The 23,406-nt window shown below is 35.4% G+C and overlaps 2 protein-coding genes across 8 annotated transcripts in view; one reads left to right on the top strand and one right to left on the bottom strand.

The window, feature by feature from the left end:
• Positions 1-22,963, top strand: part of LOC141503412 (testis expressed protein 56-like) — a 48,698-nt gene extending 25,735 nt beyond the window's left edge. The window contains exon 3 of the mRNA XM_074208637.1: positions 19,100-22,963. Coding sequence (XP_074064738.1) covers positions 19,100-19,367 — 268 coding nt within the window. The 3' untranslated portion in view covers positions 19,368-22,963. The remainder of the gene's footprint in view (positions 1-19,099) is intronic.
• The window catches only part of ECI2 (enoyl-CoA delta isomerase 2), a 43,672-nt gene continuing 39,279 nt past the window's right edge, over positions 19,014-23,406 (bottom strand). For all 7 annotated transcript variants that reach the window (XM_074208631.1, XM_074208634.1, XM_074208632.1 and 4 more), the window contains 3 exons: positions 22,290-22,379; positions 21,254-21,397; positions 19,014-19,682 (listed from right to left, as the gene is read on the bottom strand). In XM_074208631.1, coding sequence (XP_074064732.1) covers positions 19,527-19,682; positions 21,254-21,397; positions 22,290-22,379 — 390 coding nt within the window. In that variant the 3' untranslated portion in view covers positions 19,014-19,526. The remainder of the gene's footprint in view (positions 19,683-21,253; positions 21,398-22,289; positions 22,380-23,406) is intronic.

Genomic DNA, 23,406 nt, shown 5'->3' with positions numbered 1-23,406 from the left:
CAAGCCTATTTTTGGCAGACATTGATCTTCCTGAGAAGGATATATCATATTGTGGACTTGATACAATAATTTTTTTTTGCAAGGCAGTGGGATTGAGTGACTTGCCCAAGGTCACACAGCTAAGTGATTATGAAGTGTCTGAGGCTGGATTTAAACTCAGGTTCTCCTGACACTCCAGGGCCAGTGCTCTATCCACTGCACCACTTAGCTGCCTCTTGATACAATCATTACCCTGCTCAGATACATCCCAGGTGCAGCCAGCCCTAGATCCTGCAAAGGTCAGAATAACTCCAAGAGGTAGGCTAGTTTGCTATTACGAGCAGTGATGTTGGGATCTCCCACCACTGTGCTCATCCAAATCTGCAACTCAACTTATAGACCTCCCCTTTATCTTCTGGACCTGTTGACATCCATCCCCTGAACTCACCTGTTACTTCTTTCATTTAGTTTTTTTTTTTTTTGCAAGGCAAATGGGGTTAAGTGGCTTGCCCAAGGCCACACAGCTAGGTAATTATTAAGTGTCTGAGATTGGATTTGAACCCAGTTACTCCTGACTCCAAGGCTGGTGCTTTATCCACTATGACACCTAGCCACCCCTCATTTAGTTATCTTACCTGAACTCAGCTTAGAATCTTAACCTCTGACATATCTCCCCTTCCTGGAGGTTCTTGGAATCCCTGTTGTTTTTTGCTTTTGTTTTTGTTTTTGTTTTTTTAGGATTTTGCAAGGCAAATGGGGTTAAGTGGCTTGCCCAAGGCCATGCAGCTAGGTAATTATTAAGTGTCTGAGGTCAGATTTGAACTCAGGTACTCCTGACTCCAGGGCCAGTGCTCTATCCACTGGGCCACCTAGCGGCCCTCTATTAACAAATTTCACTTCATCTTTTCCTTCTTGTGTTCCTTCCATTTTCTGACATTCTCAGAAAACTTGTTCTCTGCAGATAACATTGAATTCCAACTTATCTTTTCCAGTACTTGTACCTTCCCTCATGTCCTTGACACACTCTGGTCCCAGTGGAGGCAGGGATACTTCTTTTGCTCTCTCCTACCACTTCGAGATCTTCTATTACCATCATTTAGCAACCTCTGTTCCTTTGGACAACTCACCTCACCTTATTTACCTCAGTTTCCTCATCTGTAGAATGAACTGAAGAGGAAAATGGTGTACCACATCACTATCATTGCTAAGAAAACCCCAATGGGGTCATGAAGAATCAGAAATGATGTCAGACTGAAAAATAATTGAACAATAACAACTTCCTATGTTTTATGGTAAAATCATTTCAATAAATTAATTGTTGATTAGAATAGTGAACACTTTCAGGGAACATATCTGCCTACATATTTATGCCTTGTTGATGATGATAATGGAAGAATCAGTGCAACAATCTGTTGTTGCATATGTCAAGGAATTTCTGATTTTAACATGTGTGAGAGATTCCTTGGTAGAGAACATTTAATGTATCTTTGCACTGATGAATTGAAAGCTTTCCTTGTATTCTCTGCAATCAAGCTATCATTCACTGAGCATTTATTAAGGATCAATTATATGCTGGACTTTTCTCTAGGTCCTGGAGATGCAAAAACAAAAGATGAAGCAATCTCTGTTCTCAAGAATATTACATTCTACTGGGGTGAGGACACATACTAAGCACATGAAGATTACATACAAATAAGTACAAGGTACTTAGGGAGGGTCAGCTCTAGTAATTGAGGGATCAGAAATAATTTTGTTTAGAGGATAGTGCTCGAGCTTAAAAATCTTGTAGGAATATTCTACAAAGTAGAAATCAAGGGACCTGGAGGATTGCTAGTGCAAAGATGAGAGATGGTGTGCTAGGGGAAAACAGAGAGAAAAGGACAATTTGGTTGGATTGATGGTGATGATGATGTTTGTCCTTTGTTCTTGAAGAAGACTATGACATCGCCGAGGTAATGCCATGATATACACATGAATTGGACGTGTGTGTGTGTGTGTGTGTGTGTGTGTGTGTGGCTGTGCTTCACTTTCTCCTCCAGAGTCATCTGGGTCCCAGTGACCAGATAGGAATCAAAATGACTGGAGATGGCCCTGGATGGGAGGCAATCAGGGTTAAGTGACTTGCCCAAGGTCATACAGTCAGTAAATGGCAAGTGTCTGGACCTGAATTCAAACTCCTGTCCTCCTGACTCCAAGACCAGTCAGTGTTCTCTCCACTGTGCCACCTTGCTACCCCATTTGGTTGGATTATAGTATACGAGAAGGGAGTGATGTAGATACTTTGGCCATATAATGAGAAGATGGGCATTGGCAAGGATTCTGATGCTGGGAAAGATTGAAGGCAAAAGGAAAAAGGGATGGTAGAAGATGAGATATATAGATAGTATCACAGAAACAATGAACATGAACATGCACAGACTTCAAGAGATAATGGGGGATAAAAGGGCCAGCATACTAGTCCATGAGGTCATAAAGAGTTGGACATGACTGAATGACTAAACAACAGCAGCAAAAATGTGAAATGGCAGCTAAGTGGTACTGTGAATAGAGTCAAGAAGACCTGAGTTCAAATTCAGTCTCAGTTATATGACCCTGGACGAACCCTTGTTTGCCTCAGTTTCCACAATTATAAAATGGGAATAATAGTACTATTTCCCAGAGTTGTTGAGAGGATCAAAAGAGAAATTTGTAAGCATTTAGCACAGTGCCTAACATGTCGTAGGCCTGTATTAATGCTAGTTATTATTGAGGATAGAAAGAGATTGGAGTCAATCTGTAAAGGGTTTTAAACATAAGAAGAATTTATATTTTCTTGTAGAGGCAATAAAGAATCATTAGAGTTTACTGCACTTTGGGAGCCCTGGGCAGGGAAAGAAAATTGAGGGTTAAGGCCATCAGCATAGAGGAGAGTCTAGGTGGGAAGTAATGAGGGTCTGAATTAAGATGGTGGGGAAATGTTGTGGAAGAAATGAAAGCTATGTGTGGGATGAGAAAGGAGATGAGGATAATGCTGAGGTTATGATCTTGGAGAAGAAAGAAAAGGGAAATTTGGAGGAGTAGTAAATGTTTGAAATGTCCATTAGATAGTTGGTGATGTAAGACTGAAGCTCAGATGAGAGACAATCATTTGTGGGACTCTAAAGATGTAGTGTGCTGTAGATAATATGTGTATATATATATATATGTATATATATATATATATATGTATATATTGTGTGTGTGTGTGTGTGTGTGTGTGTGTGTGTGTGGCAGCTGGGGTCGTACAGGATGGCACAGCTAGTAACTGTCTGAGGTCACATTTGAACTCGGGTTCTCCTGACTCCAGGACCAGTACTCTATCTACTCTGTTCCCTAGTTGCTCCCAAAGACCACAATTTGTGAAAATTTGCCTTTTCCCTTCTTCTATTTCTAGTAAAAATACTTTAAATTTACCTAAAGATCATTTCATGTTTTATATCCATGAGAAGTGAGCAAGACCTCAGTAGTTACTGAAACCCCTTCAATCTACCTTTTTATATATTATCATTGCATACACCTTTGTATGTTATCTTTCCCCTCTTTCACCACCTTTTTGGATAACTTCTTTCTCCTTTACATTTCTCATAAAATGATCTCTCTATTCTTTCAAAATCATGTGCTTCCAGCATGTTGGTCTGGAACAACTGTTTTTCATTTTTTTTTTTTTTTGGTTATTGTTCCTTCTATAGCACATAGAAAATGGACTTGTTTTTAGTCAAGAAGTTTCATTGTCACTGCTGATAAAAATAGATCATTACATTAATACTGTCAATTTATTTCCCTTTTCCTTCTTTGCTGTTCAACTGCTATATTCCTCAGTGAACGTCCTTGGATTGATATAGTTTTGTTGGGGTTTAATATAAGGCTGTGCTGGTAAATGTTTAACAACTAAAAATACAGAACATACTTTTAAGTTTAATCTGCATTATTAATATTTTCTCCATCACATTTTTAAGTTTAGACAACAAAGCAATAAATTAAGCCTTGATTTATTGATTTCTAAGGTGCATCTTAGAGACTATTGAATCCAACTCCCTTGTTTTACAAATGAAGTGTAACAAGTACAGAGAAAGTTAATGATTTTCCCAAAGACACAGAGCTAGCTAGTGAGTGTCTGAAGTGGAATTTGAATTCCATTTTCACCATCCTCCCAGTAGCAGTAAAGAAACAAAAGGGAACCATATAGGACAGAGGGTCATTTTGTATTTTTCTTTCTTTTATGGATTACCTTGGCCAAAAAATTCATCACCTAAGTGGTCAGACTACTGGTGACGAGCCTTATCTGCATTTAGGTAAGTTGGATAGTAGACTTAATTTGTTTTGTTGTTCAGTCCCCCCCCCACCCCCAACCTCCTTCAAAATTGTTTCTGACTCTTCTTTCTCCCATTTGAGGCTTTCTTGGCAAGGATATTAGAGTGGAAATCTCCAGCTCATTTTTCAGATGGGGAAACTGAGACAAATGGGGTTAAGTGAATTACCCAGGGTGTACAACTTGAGACTGGGTTTGAACTCATAGAAATGAATCTTCCTGACTTCAGAACCAGCACTCTATGCCCTGTGCCACCTAGCTGCCAACTTAATTTGTAATTGGGCTCATAGTTGAAGCTTTTCAACTAGTTCCTGTCAGCTACATGGCATAGCTGTTGTTAGGGCCACCTTCAGCCAGGTGAAGGTGAGAGTAAGATAGTGCAGGCTTCATTAAAGAGTGGATTATTTTTTGTGCTTGTTTTATGTATCCTTCCCTAAATGGAAGGCCTTTCTCACATTTTACAGTAGTTAAGGTTAGGGGTGCTGTATAAAAAAAAAGGAAGCCCATAAACTTTTATTTCTCTCCTTAAAAGTATGTCAGTTACTCAACAAATGCTAAAATTAGATATTCCAGATCATGCCTCTAACACATTTCTGAAGGTGTAGCTACAGATGTTATTTCTACTGGAGAACTTGGCACAAGACTAAGCTTCAATTTTATTTACTACAAATCTCTATTAGATGATGCATTCTACTCAAGACACCACCCTTGTGTTGTCGATCCTCTTCAAAAACAAAAGACAAATAACAAGAAGCATGGAAAAGACAAAAGAGTATGTCCTGTATTTTCAGTTAACATTTACCAGCAGAGCCTTGTATGAACCCCAAGAAAGACACATCATCTCAATGACATTTGTTGAGGAATCTAGCAGTTGAACTGCAAAGAAGGAAAAAATTGTCTTTTTCATGCTTCTAAATTATATCTGCTGACTGAATTTGTTGATAATTTATATTGACTTGAAGGCTCAAAACTAAGAAATTGAATTGTAGAAGGCAAGGGACAGACCACTGCTCACTCTGCCCAGTCCTTTCTGCTTTGTCCCTTTCTCCTGTCATCTTAGTGCCAAGTTTTTTTTTAATTCAAGAGGTTTTTAGTTTAATTGTAGTTAATGTACGTAAATCATAACTGATTTAACATTCAAATTTTTGCTACCAAAAAGGACTATTCTAACAAATCTTTTTTTGGAAAGATATCAAACTCAAATAGTATGCCACATATTGACTTAGAAAACCACAAATTAACATTATGTTTTGTCTTAGTTTTATTTATATTTTTAACCATTTCCCAATGACATTTTTATTCTGTTTGAGACCACACTTGGAAGTAGTGAGATTGACACCTCTATTCTTGGACATGAAGAATAAAATGTTTCCTAAATTTTCATCCTGCTCACTATGAATAGATTTCTAGAACATTACAATCAATGACTCACATTTAAACAACACTTAAATGTCTACAAAGCTCTTTATTCACGAAACTTTGTAGGGTTAAACCCACATTTCAAAAAGGGAAATTAAGGCCCTGAGAAGTCTGTTGACTTGCCATTGTTTGAAAGGTTAGCATTAAGTGGAAATCTAGGTGGTGATAGAACACCAACCCTGGGATCAGAAGGACCAGAGCTCAAATCTGACCTCAGATATTTACACTTAGCTATGTGACCTTGGACAAGTCATTTAACTCTGCCTCACATCCAGGCTCATCTCCAGTTGTCCTGATTTGTATCTGGCCTATGGACCCAGATAACTCTGGAAGAGAAAGTGAGGCTAGTGACTTAACATATCACCCCTTCCCTCAAACCCAATTCATGTGCTTGTCATGCATCACCTCCCTGATGTCATGATCTTTGAGAGTGAAGGACAAAACATCACCACTAAGTGGTAGAGCCAGGATTCAAACCTATCTTCTACCTCCAAGTTCCAGATTTTGTCCACTATTAGAACTAGAAAAAAAGCAACTTAAAAGGTCATTCTATCCCCAAGTTTTATAGATCCAGATTCTAAGGTCCCAAAAGGTATTTAACTTTGTGACTTGTCCAGCAATGACTGACTTAGTGTTTAAATCTCCACTGTTTAAAAAAAACCAAATTATTCATTTTAAACTGAAATACATAAAAAATAAAAAAAAATTTTCATGTACACAGCACAACATATAAAGAAGATTCACCATAAAACCATGAATTTATATTTCATATTGTTTACTTAAAAAAACCATAATAAAAAGTACTATTTGTCATTTCCAAAACTACTCTACTTTATATGCCTCCTTCTATTCACTGCTGTGAACTTTTTATACCTTTCCCCTCTTGCTCATACCTTTGAGATGACTACCATCTCTAAGAGACAAATAGGTACATAAATATGTATCAACATACTATACATTTATCAGTTCTTTCTCTGGAGACAGTATCTCTGTTCATAAGTCCATTGTAGTTAATTTGGAAATTTATAATTCGTTAAGTTGTTCTTAAAACAATATGACTCTTACTATATACAATATTCTCTTGGTTCTGCTCATTTCACTCATTATATTATGCAAATCTTTCCATGTTTTTCTAAGATCATTGAGCTCAGCATTTCCTATAGCACAACAGTATTCCATTACAATTACATATTTGTTCATCTATTCCCCAACTGATGATCAATCTTGCAACTTTGAGTTCTTTGCCACTACAAAGAGAACTATTAAAAACATTTTTACAACTTACAAATTCTTTTCCTTTTTATCTAATCCTCTCTGGAAGTAGACCTAGTAGTGGTATTTCCTGACTATAGAAAGTTTTCATTTTTTCATCTAAAAACTGTCTGTTCATATCCTTTGACCGTTATCAATTTTTAAAAACTTTTCTTTATCTTTACTTTCCCTTTCCCTTTCCCTTTTAACAGCCCTTTCCCCCCTTCCATTTCACTCCCTCACTACTTCCCTGTAGGATTGGATACCCAATTGGGCATGTATATCATTCATTTTGTGAATCCAATTTGTTGAGAATAAGATTCACTTTATGCTCATAACCCCTTTTCTTTCCCTTTACCATAATAAGTCCTTTGTGCCTCTTCATTTGGTGTTATTTATCATCTCATGTAATTTTCTTTTTTTTTTTTGTTTGTTTTTTTTGCAAGGTAAATGGGGTTAAGTGGCTTGCTCAAGGCCACACAGCTAGGTCATTATTATTAAGTGTCTGAGGCTGTATTTGAACTCAGGTACTCCTGACTCCAGGGCCAGTGCTCTATCCACTGCACCACCTAGCTGCCCCTCTCATGTAATTTTCTAAAAGATATTGTGTGGGCTGTTTTTCTGATCACAGATTTCATGTAAACCAAAAATTAGTAGATTTTCTCTCCTGGATCTATTTTCTAGGTCAATCATTTTCCCTAAGAGGTACTTTATATTTTCATCTATTTTTTTAGTCTTTTGGTTTTATTTGATGGAATATTGATGTCTCATTGAATCATTATTTTGCATTTGGTCAGTTTTAATTTTTAGGTTTTTATTTTCTTCGGTTAACTGTTCCAGTTGATTAGTTTTACTTTTAGATGAGTTTCTTTCCTTTTCTAGTTAATTAATTTTACTTTTTGATAAGTTATTTTCCTTTTAGATTTGGTCAATTTTACTTTCAAAGATACTGTTTTCTTTAGTCAAATTTTATAATTGTCCATATTTTCATTTCTTTTCTCAATTTTTTTCTTCCTCTCTTTGGTTTTGAAAATTCTTTTTGAGCTCTTCTAAGAGGTCTTTTAGGATTTGAGACCAATTCATAAACCCCTTTGAGGCATTAAATGTAGGCATTTTGTGGTCACTGCTTTCTTCTTCAGAAATGGCATTTTTATTATCCCTATCAGAATAGTAGATATCTATGGTTAGTACTTTGGTTTTTTTTTGCTCATTTTGATAGCTGAGCCTTACTCCTGGGGTACAGGGGACATAGTCCCAAGCTTTTTGTGCTTGGAGCCAGAGGTCTGGTCCCTGACTTTCTGCTACCTTTGTTAGGGTAGTCCAACCTGATCCTGTCTGGGTTTGAACTTTGCCTTCAGAACTAGGGTTGACACCCTTACTGCTGGTCCACTGTACTGGCAGCCTGCTGAGCTTGGACCTGAACTGTGCTGTGACTAAGAGCCTTCTCCTGACTTCTCAGCTCTACTACCTATGTTGGGCCTATACTTCCCTTTTATCCATGTGAGATGGACAAAAAATATTTGTCCAATTACTTAAATGTGGTTTTATTTGCATAAAATTTAATTTTTTTTAATATTAATCCTTGGTTGTTTTGCCAGGTGTGTGCCCAATTAGTTTAAATGTGGTATCTATTACTATCTCTTCTTTCAGGCCTTTGTTGGTGGTATATAGGAATGCTGATGATTTATTTGGGTTTTACTTTTTATCTTGTTTACTTTGCTAAAATTATTTCAAATAACTTTTTAGTTGAGTTTTTAATATTTTCCAAGCATATCATCATGTCTGTAAAGATAGTTTTATTACCTCATTGCCCATTCTGATTCCTTCTATTTTTCTTTTATTGCTATTGCTATGATTTCTAGTAAAATATTGAATAATATTGGTGACATTGCTCATCCTTTTTGTCACACTTGATCTTATTGGGAAAGCCTCTAACTTATTCTCACTAAAAATAATACTTGCTGATGGTTTTAGGTAAGTGATTCTTCTTAATTTATGAAAAAATACATTTATATATTTCTTTTCAGATATTTTAAATAGCAATTAGTGTTGTTTTTATAAAAAGTTTTTCTGTATCTATTAATATGATCATGATTTTTGTTACTTTTATTATTGATATAGTTAATTAAATTAATAGTTTTCCTTATGTTAAACTATCCCTGCATTCCTGGTATAAATCTCACTTGGTCATAATGTACATTCTTTGTAATATAGTATTGTATTTTACTAACTAATATTTTATTTAGGATTTTTGCATCCATATTTATAGATGTTGATCTACATCTTACTTTGTTTTAGGTCTTCCTAGTTAGTATCACTATCATATTTATTTCATAAAAGGGATTTGATAGAATCCCTTCTTTGTCTATTATTCTAAATAATTAATTTAATATCAGAATTAGTTGGTCTTTAAATACATGTTAGAATTACTTGCAAATCTGTCTGGTCCTGGTGCCTTTTTCCAGGGAAGGTCATTTAAGGCCTGTTTAATTTCTTTGTCTGAAATAGATTTATTTATATATTCTATTTTCTTATATTAATACAGATAGTTTATATTTTTGAAAATATTCTTCCATTTCACTTAAATTGCTAAATTTATTGGTTATATAATTGGATAAAATAATTCTTTATAATTGCTTTGATTTCATCTTCATGTATATGCACCCTTTTCATTTTTAATACAAGTAATTTGTTCTTCCTTATTTTTTAAATCATATTAACCAATGGTCTGCCTATTTTATTGGGTTTTTTTAAAATCACAAAACCAAGTTTTGGTTTTATTTATTGTTTCAATGGCTTTCTTACACTCAGTCTTATTAATCTCACACTTAATTTTAGGATTTCCAAATTAGTGATAAATTTCTGGTTTTTAGTTAATTCTTTCTCAATCTTTAATTGTAAAACCAAGTCATTGTTCTACTATCTCTCTATTTTATTGAGGTAAACATTTGAAGATAGAAATTTTCCTCTGACTATTGCTTTTGCTGCATCTCATAGGCTTTGACATGTCTCATTATTGTCACTCTCTTTAATGAAATTAATGATTTTTAATGACTTTTTCTTTAATCTACTCATTCTTTAAAATTAAGTTGTTTAGTCTTCATTTAGTTTTTAATCTGGTTTTACCCTGGTCACTTATTTATTTATTTATTTATTTTTGTTTTTAGGTTTTTGCAAGGCAAACGGGGTTAAGTGGCTTGCCCAAGGCCACACAGCTAGGTAATTATTAGATGTCTGAGAACGGATTTGAACCCAGGTATGCCTGACTCTAAGGCCGGTGCTTTATCCACTGTACCACCTAGCTTCCCCTCCTTGGTCACTTATTAAACATTATTCTTATTATGTGATCTGAAAAGAATATATTTAATATTTCTGCTTTTTTGCTTTTAACTCTAACATTTTATGCCTTAATATATGGTCAGTCTTTGTAAAGATACCATGTACTGAGAAAAAGGTATATTCTTTTCTCTTTCCATTTAATTCTCTCCAACAATCTATCATATCTAGCATATCTAAAGTTCTATTCACTTTCCTGACTTTGTTCTTATTTTTTTTATTAGATTTGTCTAATTCTGAGAGGAAGATTGAAATCCCCCACTATTAAGAGTATTACTATCTATTTCCACTTGTAATTCATTTTTTTTTCCTTTAAAAATTTAGATGCTGGGGCGGCTAGGTGGCGTAGTAGATAAAGCACCGGCTCTGGAGTCAGGAGTACCTGGGTTCAAATCCGTTCTCAGACATCTAATAATTACCTAGCTGTGTGGCCTTAGGCAAGCCACTTAATCCCGTTTGCCTTAGGAAAAAAAAACCCCCAAAAAATTTAGATGCCATATTATTTGGTGCATATGGTTTTGATATTGATATTGCTTCACTGTCTATGCTACCTTTTATCATTATGTATTTTCCCTATTTATCTCTTTTAATTAAGTCTATTTAAGCTTTATCTTTGTCTGAGATCATGAATGTTAACTCTGCTTTTTGTATTTTCATCACCTGAAACCAAACAAATTCTTCTCCACTTCATTTTAACTGTGTGTATCTTTCATTTTAAAATTTTTTTTAAGTAATATAATGTTAGATTCTTATTTTTAATCCATCCTGTTATCCATTTCTGTTTAATGGGTGAGTTCTCATTCATATTCAAAGTTATGATTTATATTTGTTTGTGTATTAACCCTCATCCTAATTTTCCTTATTATTTTCCTTAGCATCTCTTTTTTTTACTGTATTTCTTCTCACACATCTGATTTACTTCTAACCACTACCTTTCTAATCATACCCTTTTAAGTTTCTCCTTATTTTTCTCCCCTTAACCTATCCCTTAGTCTACCTATTCCTGTAAAAGTCTGTGCTTAATCTCTTCCCTTTTCCTCTTATTTCTTTATAAATTGAGAAGACTTTTATACTCTTCTAGTTGCGTATGTTATTCCTTCTTTAACTCAGTTCCTATGATTCCATCACTGCCAGCCCTACACTCAACATTGCTGGGTAAGTTATTTTTGTTTGCAACTCCATCTCTTTTAATCTTTGAAATATATAGTCCAAGATCTATGAACTTTTGATGTAAAAGCTGTTACATGTTGTGTGACCCTGATTGTAGCTCCACTGTATTTAAATTGTTTCCTCTCTCCTTGTTGATTGTAATATTTCTCCTTAAACTGGAAATTTTGAAACTAGGCTATGATATTTCTGCAAATTTTTTTTCCTGGGATCCCTTTCAGGTTATGATTAGTGGATTTTTTTTTCTATTTCTACTTTGTTTTCTTGTTCTTGAACTTCAGGGCAATTTTCCTTAATAGTTTCCTCATACTATTGTATTAAAATTTAAGATTTCTTTTTTTTAAAATTGTACTTTTCAGGTAGTCCAACAAATCCTTTTTTAATGTTGTCTTATTATATTTTTCAATTACATGCTAAAATAATTTTCAACATTCATCTCTTTATATATACATTTTTCTACCTCCCTCTCTTCCATCCTCCCCTCCACATGATAGGGAGTAATCTGATATAGATTATATATGTACAATCATGTTTAACACATTTCCATATTAGCCATGTAAGTTCAACAATTCTTGTTTTTTTTTTTTGCAAAGCAAATGGGGTTAAGTGGCTTGCCCAAAGTCACACAGCTAGGTAATTATTAAATGTCAAAGGCTGTATTTGAATTCAGGTCCTCCTGACTCCAGGGCCAGTGCTTTATCCACTGTGCCACCTAGCTGCCCCCATTTTTTTTTTGGTTTTAGTCCAACAATTCTCCAGATTACTTGTTTTTCTATGAAATGTTTTGCATTATCTTCTTTTTTTGTTTTGATTTTGCTTTATTATTTTAGTGTTTTATAATTAGCTTCTCCTTGACCATTTCTAGTTTTCAAGGAGTTATTTCTGTCCTTAAGTTCTTGGATCTCTTTTTCCTATGGGTTGACTTACTTTTCATAATTTTCAAAGATTGCTCTTATTTTTTCCCCTAATTTTTCCTTAATTTCTCTTATTTGCTATTTGAAGTCTTTTTAGGTTTTTCTTAAGATCTCTTGTGATCTTTTGATATTTCTCTTTGAAGTAGGAACCTTCACTATCTTCCTCTGAAGATGAACGCATATCTCTTCTGTGGGCTAGTAGCTATCTATGGTTTGTTCTTACTCATTTTTATTTTGTTTTACTTTATTTTTAGCTGTTTATTATTGTAATTATTGTAAAAAAACCACGAGGTATAGGGAATGGCACCATAAGCCTCAAGTCCTTCTTACTGTTTCCTGAATTCTGTCCAGGGGCCCAACCTTAGGCACCCTTCTCTACCTCTAAGCTAACTTTGAAGGCCCCCCAGCCATGTTGTCCAACAATCTTCCTCCATGTGGTCCCTCTTATAGCTCTCTCCTCTGCTTTGGAACTAAAATCAGGGACTTTGCTGTCTTGGCAGAACAGGGTACCTACCACCCCACTCATTGGGTGTAGTGTTTGTTCCTTCTCACTCACAGATGACAATGAGGGTTTTTCGATATTTTGTACTTAGCTGTCCAACTCTCTTGGTCCCAAGTGAAGTGAAAGTTCCTGAGAATAGACTTTTCCCAAACCAGCTGCCCCAGGACTGTTGTTTGTTGATTTACTGGAGTCTACCTGGAGGTGTTTGTAGTTAACTCTGGTCAAACCTCTGCCCCTGGAGATCAAATCTTTCTTGAGGATATCTCAACTTGTCTTAAAAGGACAACTGTTTTACTTTGACTTTTATTTATTTTTGATGCTGTATTTTCACTGTCAACTTGACTGGCACCTGCCTCTAACACATGAGTGACTGGAGTTGAGCTCCAGGAGAATCAGGGAACCAAACAGAAGTTTAAATAATTTCAGAGTGAGACTGCAAATGGCAGTCCTCCTGAAGGGTAAAATTTATCTTCCTGGGGAAAAGGAAGAGTTCTTCTTCATATACATAAATCACAAGTGGATTTGGATCATTTTGGGGTCTTAAGTTGTTCTTTCCATAGCAGGCTATTGAGATGTTCTTGAGTCCTGTGGGAACAGTTGATTGTCTCAAGTCTTGAGGTTGTGATTACTTTGAGTCATACAGAACCAGAGTTTGGTCATGGGAACAGGAGTGCAATTGTGGGCATGTCAATAGATATGATGGATGTTAGCTCTCAGGTCTCTGGGAAATAGTGAGTGCTAAAATGATAAATCCCTCAGTGAACACTTGGTACGTCAAAACAATACACTTTGACAGAGGGTGAGATCTTCAAGAGCACAAAACGATCTTGTTATGCCAAGCTCAGGGCAGTCTGCTTCCTGGGTCTACTCCCTGGAAATGCAGGATGTTTCCTAAATATTTTGATATCACTTTGAGTTGATGTTCTGTCTTGTTTAGGGAGAAAGTCTGGAGACCCTGGAATTTTCTGACCTACTCTGCCATCTTCTCAGGATCCATTTAGACTTTTTCTTCCACTATAACCCCTGATTTTCCAGTCACCTTAGTTGACCTATATACATATATATGTATATAGTTCATATATAGTGTACATGCACACACATGTATATACATATACATATGTGTGTACATATGATATATATATATATATATATATATATACATACTTATTACCTGACACATGCAATGTTTACAAAATAAAGTTTTATTTATAGTTCTTGTGGTTTAGTAACTACTTTTGGGGTTTCTTGGGAAAAATACTGAAATCTAATTTCCTTCTCCCACTCATTTTACAATGAAGAATCTGAGGTGAATATGATTAAATACTTGCTTAGGGTCACAGCTATTAAGTACCTGAATCCAGAAACTTGGTCTTTCTGAATCCAGGCTCACCATCCACCTTACCAACTAGTTGCCCCCTTCTTGATGGGCATATCAGCAATTCTGAACTTGTTTTGTTTGAATGGGGCTAGGTAATCCTTTTTCTTTGCACTAACTAGGGAGAAAAGGCTACCTAAGAAAATACTGTGAGTAAGATTATTGGAGATTAATAGGAATGATCTCTAGATATCTGAAAACAGTTTGAAATTAAGGGAGAGAAAGGGACAAACCAGGAGAGATATCTTATGATTTAGAAAGTGGGTGGAATAAGAGATGGTGGGTTAGAGGCTGCCATGGCAACTACAGTGAGCAGTAAAGGCATTATGGAAATGGCATGAAGTGATAGGGCAACACCGAAGCAGATGACCACAGAATCCGCACCAAATCTCAAGCATTGGAAAAGAATCAGAAGAATGGGCTAGAGTCCAGGAGGAGTGACTGAACAATGGAAGAGTTCATAAAGGCAAAGTAGGGATAAAAGCTCATGTGTGTAACATAACTCTAAGGAGAACTGACTAGTTACCACATACATAAAGTGTCATTATTTATATAGTTTCTGAAAGACTCTCAGATTTAGAGCTGGGAGGGACCTTAAAAAATCATATAATTGAAAAAACAAAAAAAATCATATAATTGAACTCATTCTTTTTTTTTTTTTTAACATAGAGAGGACTGTGAGTTTTTTACATTGCCTTATTTCCCCAAGGAATTTCAAATACAGAGTTAATTGAATACAAGTTTACCTCTAACTGTGGCATTCTAAAGGACAGTTAAGTTATACTATGTGTAACATAGTATAAATTTGCATTTACTATAGCTTTATCAGAGCAGGTACCTTTAACTCATATATTCTGAATTAACCTAATGCTTGAGGATCATAGAAGTCAAGGAGGATTAGAAAGTTGGGTTCAAATGGGTTATCAACATGGTTGTTCAAGTCATAATAATGGACTACAGAAGTTCTTCCACAGTCTTTTAGTAAGGACATCTTTAAATGGTAATGCATCCAGAAAATGACAATTAGCATGGTGAAAGATGCTGAATGACTGGAAGAGAAATAGAGAGGACTTGAGGGTTGAAAGGATAAATGTCTTTAAGTAAAATGACCTATATGGTAGACCCATTTTTCTTGATTTCTAAAGGCAGATATTAGAAGCAACCCATGGAAGTAGGAGAAAAATTCCCTGATAATTAGGACTGTACAAAAATTGAATTGGCTTTCCTGAGAAGTAGTGATGGCTCTCTCATTTGAAGTGTACAAACAAAGGCTGGATACCACTTGGAGATGTTGTAGAAGGTTTTTTTTTGTTCATTTAAAACTATATTTTGGGGTGGCTAGGTGGTGCAGTGGATAGAACACCAGCCCTGGAGTCAGGAGTACCTGAGTTCAAATCTGGCCTCAGACACTTAATAATTACCTAGCTGTGTGGCCTTGGGCAAGCCACTTAACCCCATTTGCCTTGCAAAAATCTAAAAAAAAATAAAATTATATTTTAATTTTTTCAAGTAGCAAAAATCTTACTTCTCTTTCTGCCACTCCATCTCCTTTCCCCCACCCTACCCCTGTAAGAACCAAATTAAAACAAAACCCCTTTTATAGATATAATCAAGCAAAACAAATTTCTTCATTGTCCAGGGACAATATATATGTGTATATGTGTATGTATATATATATATATATATATATATATATATATATACACACACACAGATATATACATACATATCTATATGTATACACATAAATACATATGTATATACACACAGATATATACACATATATCTATACACACAAAAATACATACATATACACACACACATATGAATGTCTCATTCTGCGGGGAACTTCACTTCTTTACAGGTGGTGAGCAGCATGTAGTTGATCATTATTTCTAAGTCTTTCAAAGTTGTTTGTCTTACCATATTGTTGTCATTGTATAAATTATTCTCCTAGTTCTCTTCATTTCACTCTGTATCTGTTCATATAAATTTTCCCAGGTTTGTTGAAACCATCTCTTTCATGATTTCTTTCTTTTTTTTTTTTTTAAGGCTTTTGCAAGGCAAATGGGGTTAAGTGGCTTGCCCAAGGCCACACAGCTAGGTAATTATTAAGTGTCTGAGACCAGATTTGAAACCAGGTACTCCTGACTCCAGGACTGGTGCTTTATCCACTACACTACCTAGCCGCTCCTCTTTCATCATTTCTTACAGGCTAATAACATTGCATTACATTATTATCATAAGTTGTTCATTTATTCCCTAATTTATGGACATTCCATCAGATTTTTGCTTAAGACTAATCCCTCCCTTAACCTACTTTCCTTCTGATTTCCTCTTCTCTCCCTTCTTTTCTATTTCTTCAATAAATGAAATGTATTTCTGTACCCAACACTGTGTGTGGATTCTTTCCTCTTTGAACCAGTTCAGATATGAGAAATTCAAGTGTTAGCTGTCCCCTGTCTAAACCCTTCTTCCTTCTTTGTAAAAATGTCTATTTGTTTAAAAGATTATAAAAGGTATTTCCCCTCAACCTTACTACCTCCCTGCTGATTCTCCTCTCCATGTCTCTTCTCTTTAGGTCATTAAGACACAAAAAATCCCTTCTCAGTCCTTGTCTAATTGGAATTCTATGAACTCTTAATGATGAAACTATTCAGAGGGACAAATGTATTATCTCCTCAAATTTGAATATAAGCAGTATATCCTTGTCTAGTTTTCTATAATTGTTATTTGTGTTTTAACTTTTTGTTTCTTTTTAACTCTCATGATTGAATTTCAAAATTTCTATGTAGCTCTGGTCTTTTGATCAGGAATGCTTAAGAAGTCCTCTACTTCATTAAAGATACATTCCCCCCTACAGGATTATACTTAGCTTTGTTGGATAAATTATCCTTGGCAATAAATTTATATCTTTTGCTTCTGTAATATTATGTTCCAAATTCTTTGCTCTATAAGAGGGTGGCTGCTTATCTATGTGTGATCCTGATTGTGACTCCTGGTACTTGAATTCTTTTTTTGGCAGGTTTCAATATCTTTTCTTACATCTGGGAGATCTGGATTTTGATTTCAGCATTCCTGGAAGTTTCCATCCCCAGTGGATTCTGTTTCTTTATTTTCTGGTTTTAGAAGATTTGAACAGTTTTAAGATTTCTTGAAACATAATGTCTAGGATTTTTTTTGGTTTGTTTTTGTCATTGTGTTAATGTATTCAATGTTTCTAAAATAATGTTCTCCATTTGTTTTCCAAGTTGTTTTTGCTAGATTTATCTTTAAATCTTCTATTTTTCCAGTCTTTTGACTTTGTTTTAATATTTCTTGTCTCATAGTTGTTGGCTTCTATTTGATTCATTCTATTTTCAAGAAATTTGTTGCCTGGGCAAGGTTTTTCCTTCTTGTACCAAGCTGTTAATTCCCCTTCCATAACTCTCATTTCTTTTCCATTTTCCTCCTCTAGGCCTTTTTGTTCAAATATAAAATAAATTTTGGAAGCTTTTTAAAAAAAACTCTTCATCTCTTCTAGGAAATATGGTGGAAATTGTGGCTGTTTTTCTTTGAAGTTTTGCTCATAGACGGTTTAAAATAATTCTCTTCTGGATTTTTTGTCTTGAGTATACTTGTCACTGTAATATTTTTTTATGAAGGGATTAGTTTTCTTGTTCTTTCCTGCATACTTCTGGAGGAAAAGTCTGGACTGATCTTGCTGCTGCATTCTTGAAGTATTGAATATTATGTTATTCTAGGATCTCAGAGACAGATGGGGCTGACGGGGCCTAGAAACTTTCACTGACTTTTTGGTCTAAATTCCATTAAGTTCCTAACCTGGCTATGAGTCTGAGTAATGCTAGAATGCTGTTAGATTTATCCACTATCAGTCAACTAGGAAGTCCTGCTGCTTCAGATGCACAGAATTGTAGGCTCCCCTTTGTTCTGTGATTTCTGTCCCAGTTATTCCTCTGCTGGCTTCAGATTGGGCTAGAAGTTGGAAATGAAAACCTGCTCTGCTCCTGGGATTCTTGAAAACTGCTGCTGTTTGCTTTTGGACTTGTTTCTCTCAGCCAGCCCAGGGTCCAAGGTCAATTAAACAATATGCCTTGAACTTGTGACCTAGAACTGGATGAATCTGGCTCTTCTTGTTCCTTGAGAGGTCTCAGCAGATGTCTAAGACTCCTCTTATCTTTTTTTGGCAAGGTAATGGGGTTAAGTGACGCCCAAGTCAACTAGCTGCCCCTAAGACCTCCTCTTGCCCTGCTGCCCAGTCAGCCTCTCTGGGTGTGTTGGAGCTCTTACAGTTGCTCCTGGCTCTACCAGTTTCCAGTGACCACAGATCTGTCTCACTAGGTTGAGAAACTCATTATAACTTTTTCTTTGATTTCCCCTTTACGATTTGATCTGGCACTTTTTCCTAGATCTGTTTGGAGTTTTGAGGGGAGGGCAACTTGCTGCACTGATTGATCCCTTGTTACTCTGATTTTTGGCTTCATCTCCCTCAATTCCTGTTCATTTAGGGAATGGATCAGATGTCCTGAGGTACCTTCCATTTTGAGATTCTGTAATTCAGATACCAAAATTATCAATGAATGCTTTGTTGAGGCTAATTTTTATCCTGAAGTAAAGGCAAACAGGTAGCTGAACAGAAGGCAATAGTATCTTTCAGGAACCTAATTCATACAATACCAAATTCAAGTAGGACAAAAAGTATCATGTAATAATACATAAGGCAATAATTATTAACTACAGTGATCAACTTTTCTTTTCTTTATTACTCTGAATGACTATAGCTAAGTTAATTTCTTTGTAATGTCATTTTCTCCTTTTTTTTATGTTAGATGGCAGAAAAGAAATATGCGACCACAAATGAATCAAGAATCAGTTACTGAAGAGCTGTCAATATTTGGCCCTATTGAATCAGTTACAACTCTGGGACGACGAAGTGCTCTAATTATATATGAGAACATAATTTCAGCTTGTAGAGCAGTGTCTGCTTTTCCTGCTGAAATTGAAGATGCAAGACTACAGTGCTTTTGGTACCATAAATTCATGACAAAATATAGGCTGTGTAAGCAATTACAGAAAAGAATCTTCCTGAACTTCTAAAGAGCATTTAACATTAATTATGTGGGCCCACAATGAAATACAGTTATTAGAACAGTAGTTTAATAATGGCATAAGGCACTCTGGGTTTAATCCATGTATCTTAACCAAGAAGAAATTAATTATGGCTTCAGAAATGTTTGATATTCATTTTCAATACCATCAGAGTTTTGATTTTCTATTTATGAAGTTTACAATGGCATTTATAAATTCATCAGAGCGCCATCTTTCACAAAGTAAAGTACATTCTTCAAAATTAATTCTGTGCAGTGTTTCTTTTTCAAAACTTCGAATGAGCTGTTTTGAAGACGACATAGCCTGTACAAAAATGAAAGCAAAAGTGAGGTAAATATAAGATTATTCTATCCTTCACTCATTAATTCAAGAAAAAAAAATTACTTGTTGAGTACCCATTATGGGAAAGGTTCTGGGCCAAGGATATAAAGCATTCAAAGAAGTACCAGGTAGGTATGATCTATGTTCAAGGATCATGTGATCTAACTAGGACATCATCCATATATATGTGCAAATATGTATATATATATACATATATGCCTATATATACATATATACCTATATAAACATATATGCCTGTATGTAAATGTGAGTATAAATAAATATATACATTTATAATAACTGTAATAAAAGGCAGTGTGTTAGAAGGGCTATCTCAGAGTCTGTTTTTTCCCCTCACTGTATGTTCCAATACTTCATTCTATAAAACCTCTAGATACAGAGTTGTATAAATGAACAATGAGTACTCTAGTTACCATATTAAAAAGACAGGTGCTACGGGGAAGAATATGCCTTTTTGCCTCCATGTATCATTTCCCCCAACTCATTTCTTTTCTCATTTTCCTCTGCTAGTCCTCTTAGTTCCTTTATAAAAAAAAAAATTTGGAACTCTTTTAAAAAACTTCTTGCTTCATCTCTTCTAGTAAACATGGTTGAAGTTGTGCCCAAGCTTTGTTTTCCTTTGAGGTTTTGCTTATAGATGGTTTAAAATCATCCTCTTCTGGAATTTTTATCTCTAGTGTCACTATAATAGACTTTAAGGAGAGATTGTTTTTCTTGTTCTTTCTTCTAGTCTACTTCTTCTGTACTTTATGCAATGTACTACAAGTTAAAGTCTACTTTTTACTGCTCACAGTACATAAAATGAGATATATATAACCTTTCCTTAAGAAGAGATTTCACTCTGTTCTAAAAAAATAATTAGGAGTGACATTAAATAGTATGTAAAAACCCTTTAAATCTTTTTTTTAAACAGTAGGAAAAAAAGACTTTAGGGCTGATAATAAGGTATTAAGGCTGATGGTGTCACAAATAAAGTAATTCTCTACCTCTCTTAATTCCCCCTTTCCAATACCGGTCACTAGAATAACAAATGTCAACTGAATTTTTTAGGCAAGGAAAATGAAATGTTTCATGTGTTGTATGAGGTCTTTTTTACTCTAAGAGCTTCTAAGAATCAAAAGACTGATTTTAGATTTTCTTTCTTTTCTTTTCATTCTTATTCTTATTCTTATTTTTGATTTTTCCAAGACAATGGGGTCACACAACTAGGTTATTATTAAAGGTCAGAGGTTGGATTTGAATTCAGGTCCTCCTGACTCCAGGGCCAGTGCTCTATCCACTCCTCTACCTGACTGATTTTAGATTTTCTGAAAAATATATTTTAAATCATTGGCTTCAAGATTTAGCACATTATTTGAATGACCAAAGATAGAATTTTCAAAGGCAAATATCATACATTAAGATTTCTAAAATTAAAAAAATTTAGAAACTAAGATGCCATTGCAAGTCCTGTCTTCCTTTTACTTCTCATTTCCTCCTTTTTCAGAATGTTATTTTCACAGACCTGTATATGTGAAAACCTGAACACTTACCTTTGGGGGCAGTTGTGAGTATGCCTTCAACCTTGTCCAAACTTCTTTTTGAAAAGAGCTATCAGGAAAAACTTCAGTAATTAGTCCTCGAGCATAAGCTTCTTGGGCTGTTAACTTCTTTCCAAAAATAAGTATCTCAGATGCCTAAATTTAAGAGCAAGGTAAAATTAGCTTCATGAAATAAACATAAGGCATCCAGTAGTCAGGGTTTGATTTATCCTTTGTGGTCAATGACACATTTGCTTGATATAATCTGTATTTCTCTGGATAGGGAGATATTGATGAGAAGTGGGATGGCCAAATACTAAGCTTGATCTTCACTGATGTAAAGTTTCTACCTCAAAAGATTTCATATAAAATGCCAACAGCTCCTAGAGCCCCTCCACACTGAAGGGATATCCTCTATGTGTGGGGGGGGGGGAGCATATATTGGTGTATTTGACATCTGTATAGCATGGTTATATAACAGTATCACAGCTCTATTGTGTAACTGCCCTTGCAAAACTTAGATAGCCACCTGTATGACCAACCATAGGCCATCTTTAAACACTAAACTTTTTTCCTTCTGTTTCTGTTTGACATCTGGATAAGACTGGCCATCCAAGACTGGCCTTGTAAGTAAACTTCTCTTTCTTCAATATCTTCTCCTTATGGTGGAACTATCTCTCTAGATGGCCTGCTCCCTGATTCCCTGAGAATTCTGTCCTAGGTTCAACCTACTTGATTGGAGTTTTAATGACTCATGGAACAGATAGTCAGAGCCTGATTAACTGTGAGGAACAGTAAGTAGAAGTTCAACTCAAATTGAGCGAGTCATTATTCCCGCCTACAAACCAACCGCTCTTCCTATTAAGAAACATTTTCTCGTTAGGTTAACAAGAAATGCCCAAATTTTCAAGAAGTTAGTTTTGTAAAACTCTTCAAAACAATATATGGTGTTCTTTTATATTGAAAATAATTAACAAAATATTTAAAAAGGTGTTATATATTGGTCTTATTCTCTTCATGCCATCTACCAAGATTTCAATGATTTTACCTTGACTGGACCCATTATCTTTGGAAAGGTATAAGAGGAGCAAGCCTCTGGACTCTGGCCCAGCTGAATAAATGGCGTGTGAAATGTTGCCTGTTAAAAACAAATGAACAAACAAAAAACACTTTTGTGACTTTTCAGTTGGCTTCATTCATCCATCCCTCCCAATTATCTATCTGTCTGTCTATTTTTTTTTTGAGGGAGCAGGTCTACATCTTTTCTTTTCCTTTTCTTTTTTTTTTTTTTTTAGGTTTTTGCAAGGCAAATGGGGTTAAGTGGCTTGCCCAAGACCACACAGCTAGGTAATTATTAAGTGTCTGAGACTGGATTTGAATCCAGGTACTCCTGACTCCAGGGCCGGTGCTTTATCCACTGTGCCACCTAGCTGCCCCAGGTCTCCATATTTTTAAAAATCTTATTCAATATTTTATTTTTCCCAATTACATGTAAAACAATTTTAACATTCTCTTTTTAAATTTTGAGTTTCAAATTTTCCTCCTCCTTTCCATCTCCCTCCTCATTGAGAAAACAAGCAATTTGACAGTTCATACATTTGTAATCATACAAAATACATTTCTATGTAAGTCATTATGTGAAAGAAAATGCAGACAAAAAAACAAGAAAAATAAGAAAGTAAAGAAAAAGTATCTTTGATCTGCATTCAGACTCAATCAGTTCCTTCTCTGGGAGATGGACAGCAGAATTGTCCTGCTGAGAAAAAAAACTTGGTTATTCATAATAGATCATCATATAATGATGAAATGCTGTTATTTCTGCCTAGGGGCAGTTCAGTGGCACAATGGATAGAGCACTGGCCTTGGAGTCAGGAGGGTAGGAGTTTGAATCCAGCCTCAGACACTTGATGCTATCTGTGTGACCTTGGGCAAGTCACTTAACCTGGAATGCCTTGCATCCAGGGCTATCTCTAGTTGTCCTGATTCACATCTGGTCACTGGACCCAGAGACTCTGGAGTAGAAAGTGAAGCTGGTGACTTAACACAGGACCCCCTCACTCAAATCCAATTCACGTGTAAGGTCATGGCATCAACTCCCTGATGTCGTGGTCTTCTTTGAGAATGAAGGGCAAACATCATCATCATCATCATCATCATCATCATCA

The sequence above is a fragment of the Macrotis lagotis genome, chromosome X (assembly GCF_037893015.1).
Source record: "Macrotis lagotis isolate mMagLag1 chromosome X, bilby.v1.9.chrom.fasta, whole genome shotgun sequence".
Classification (NCBI taxonomy): Eukaryota; Metazoa; Chordata; class Mammalia; order Peramelemorphia; family Peramelidae; genus Macrotis; species Macrotis lagotis.
Note: the sequence above shows the minus strand (reverse complement) of the source record. Positions and strands in the feature narration are given on the sequence as shown.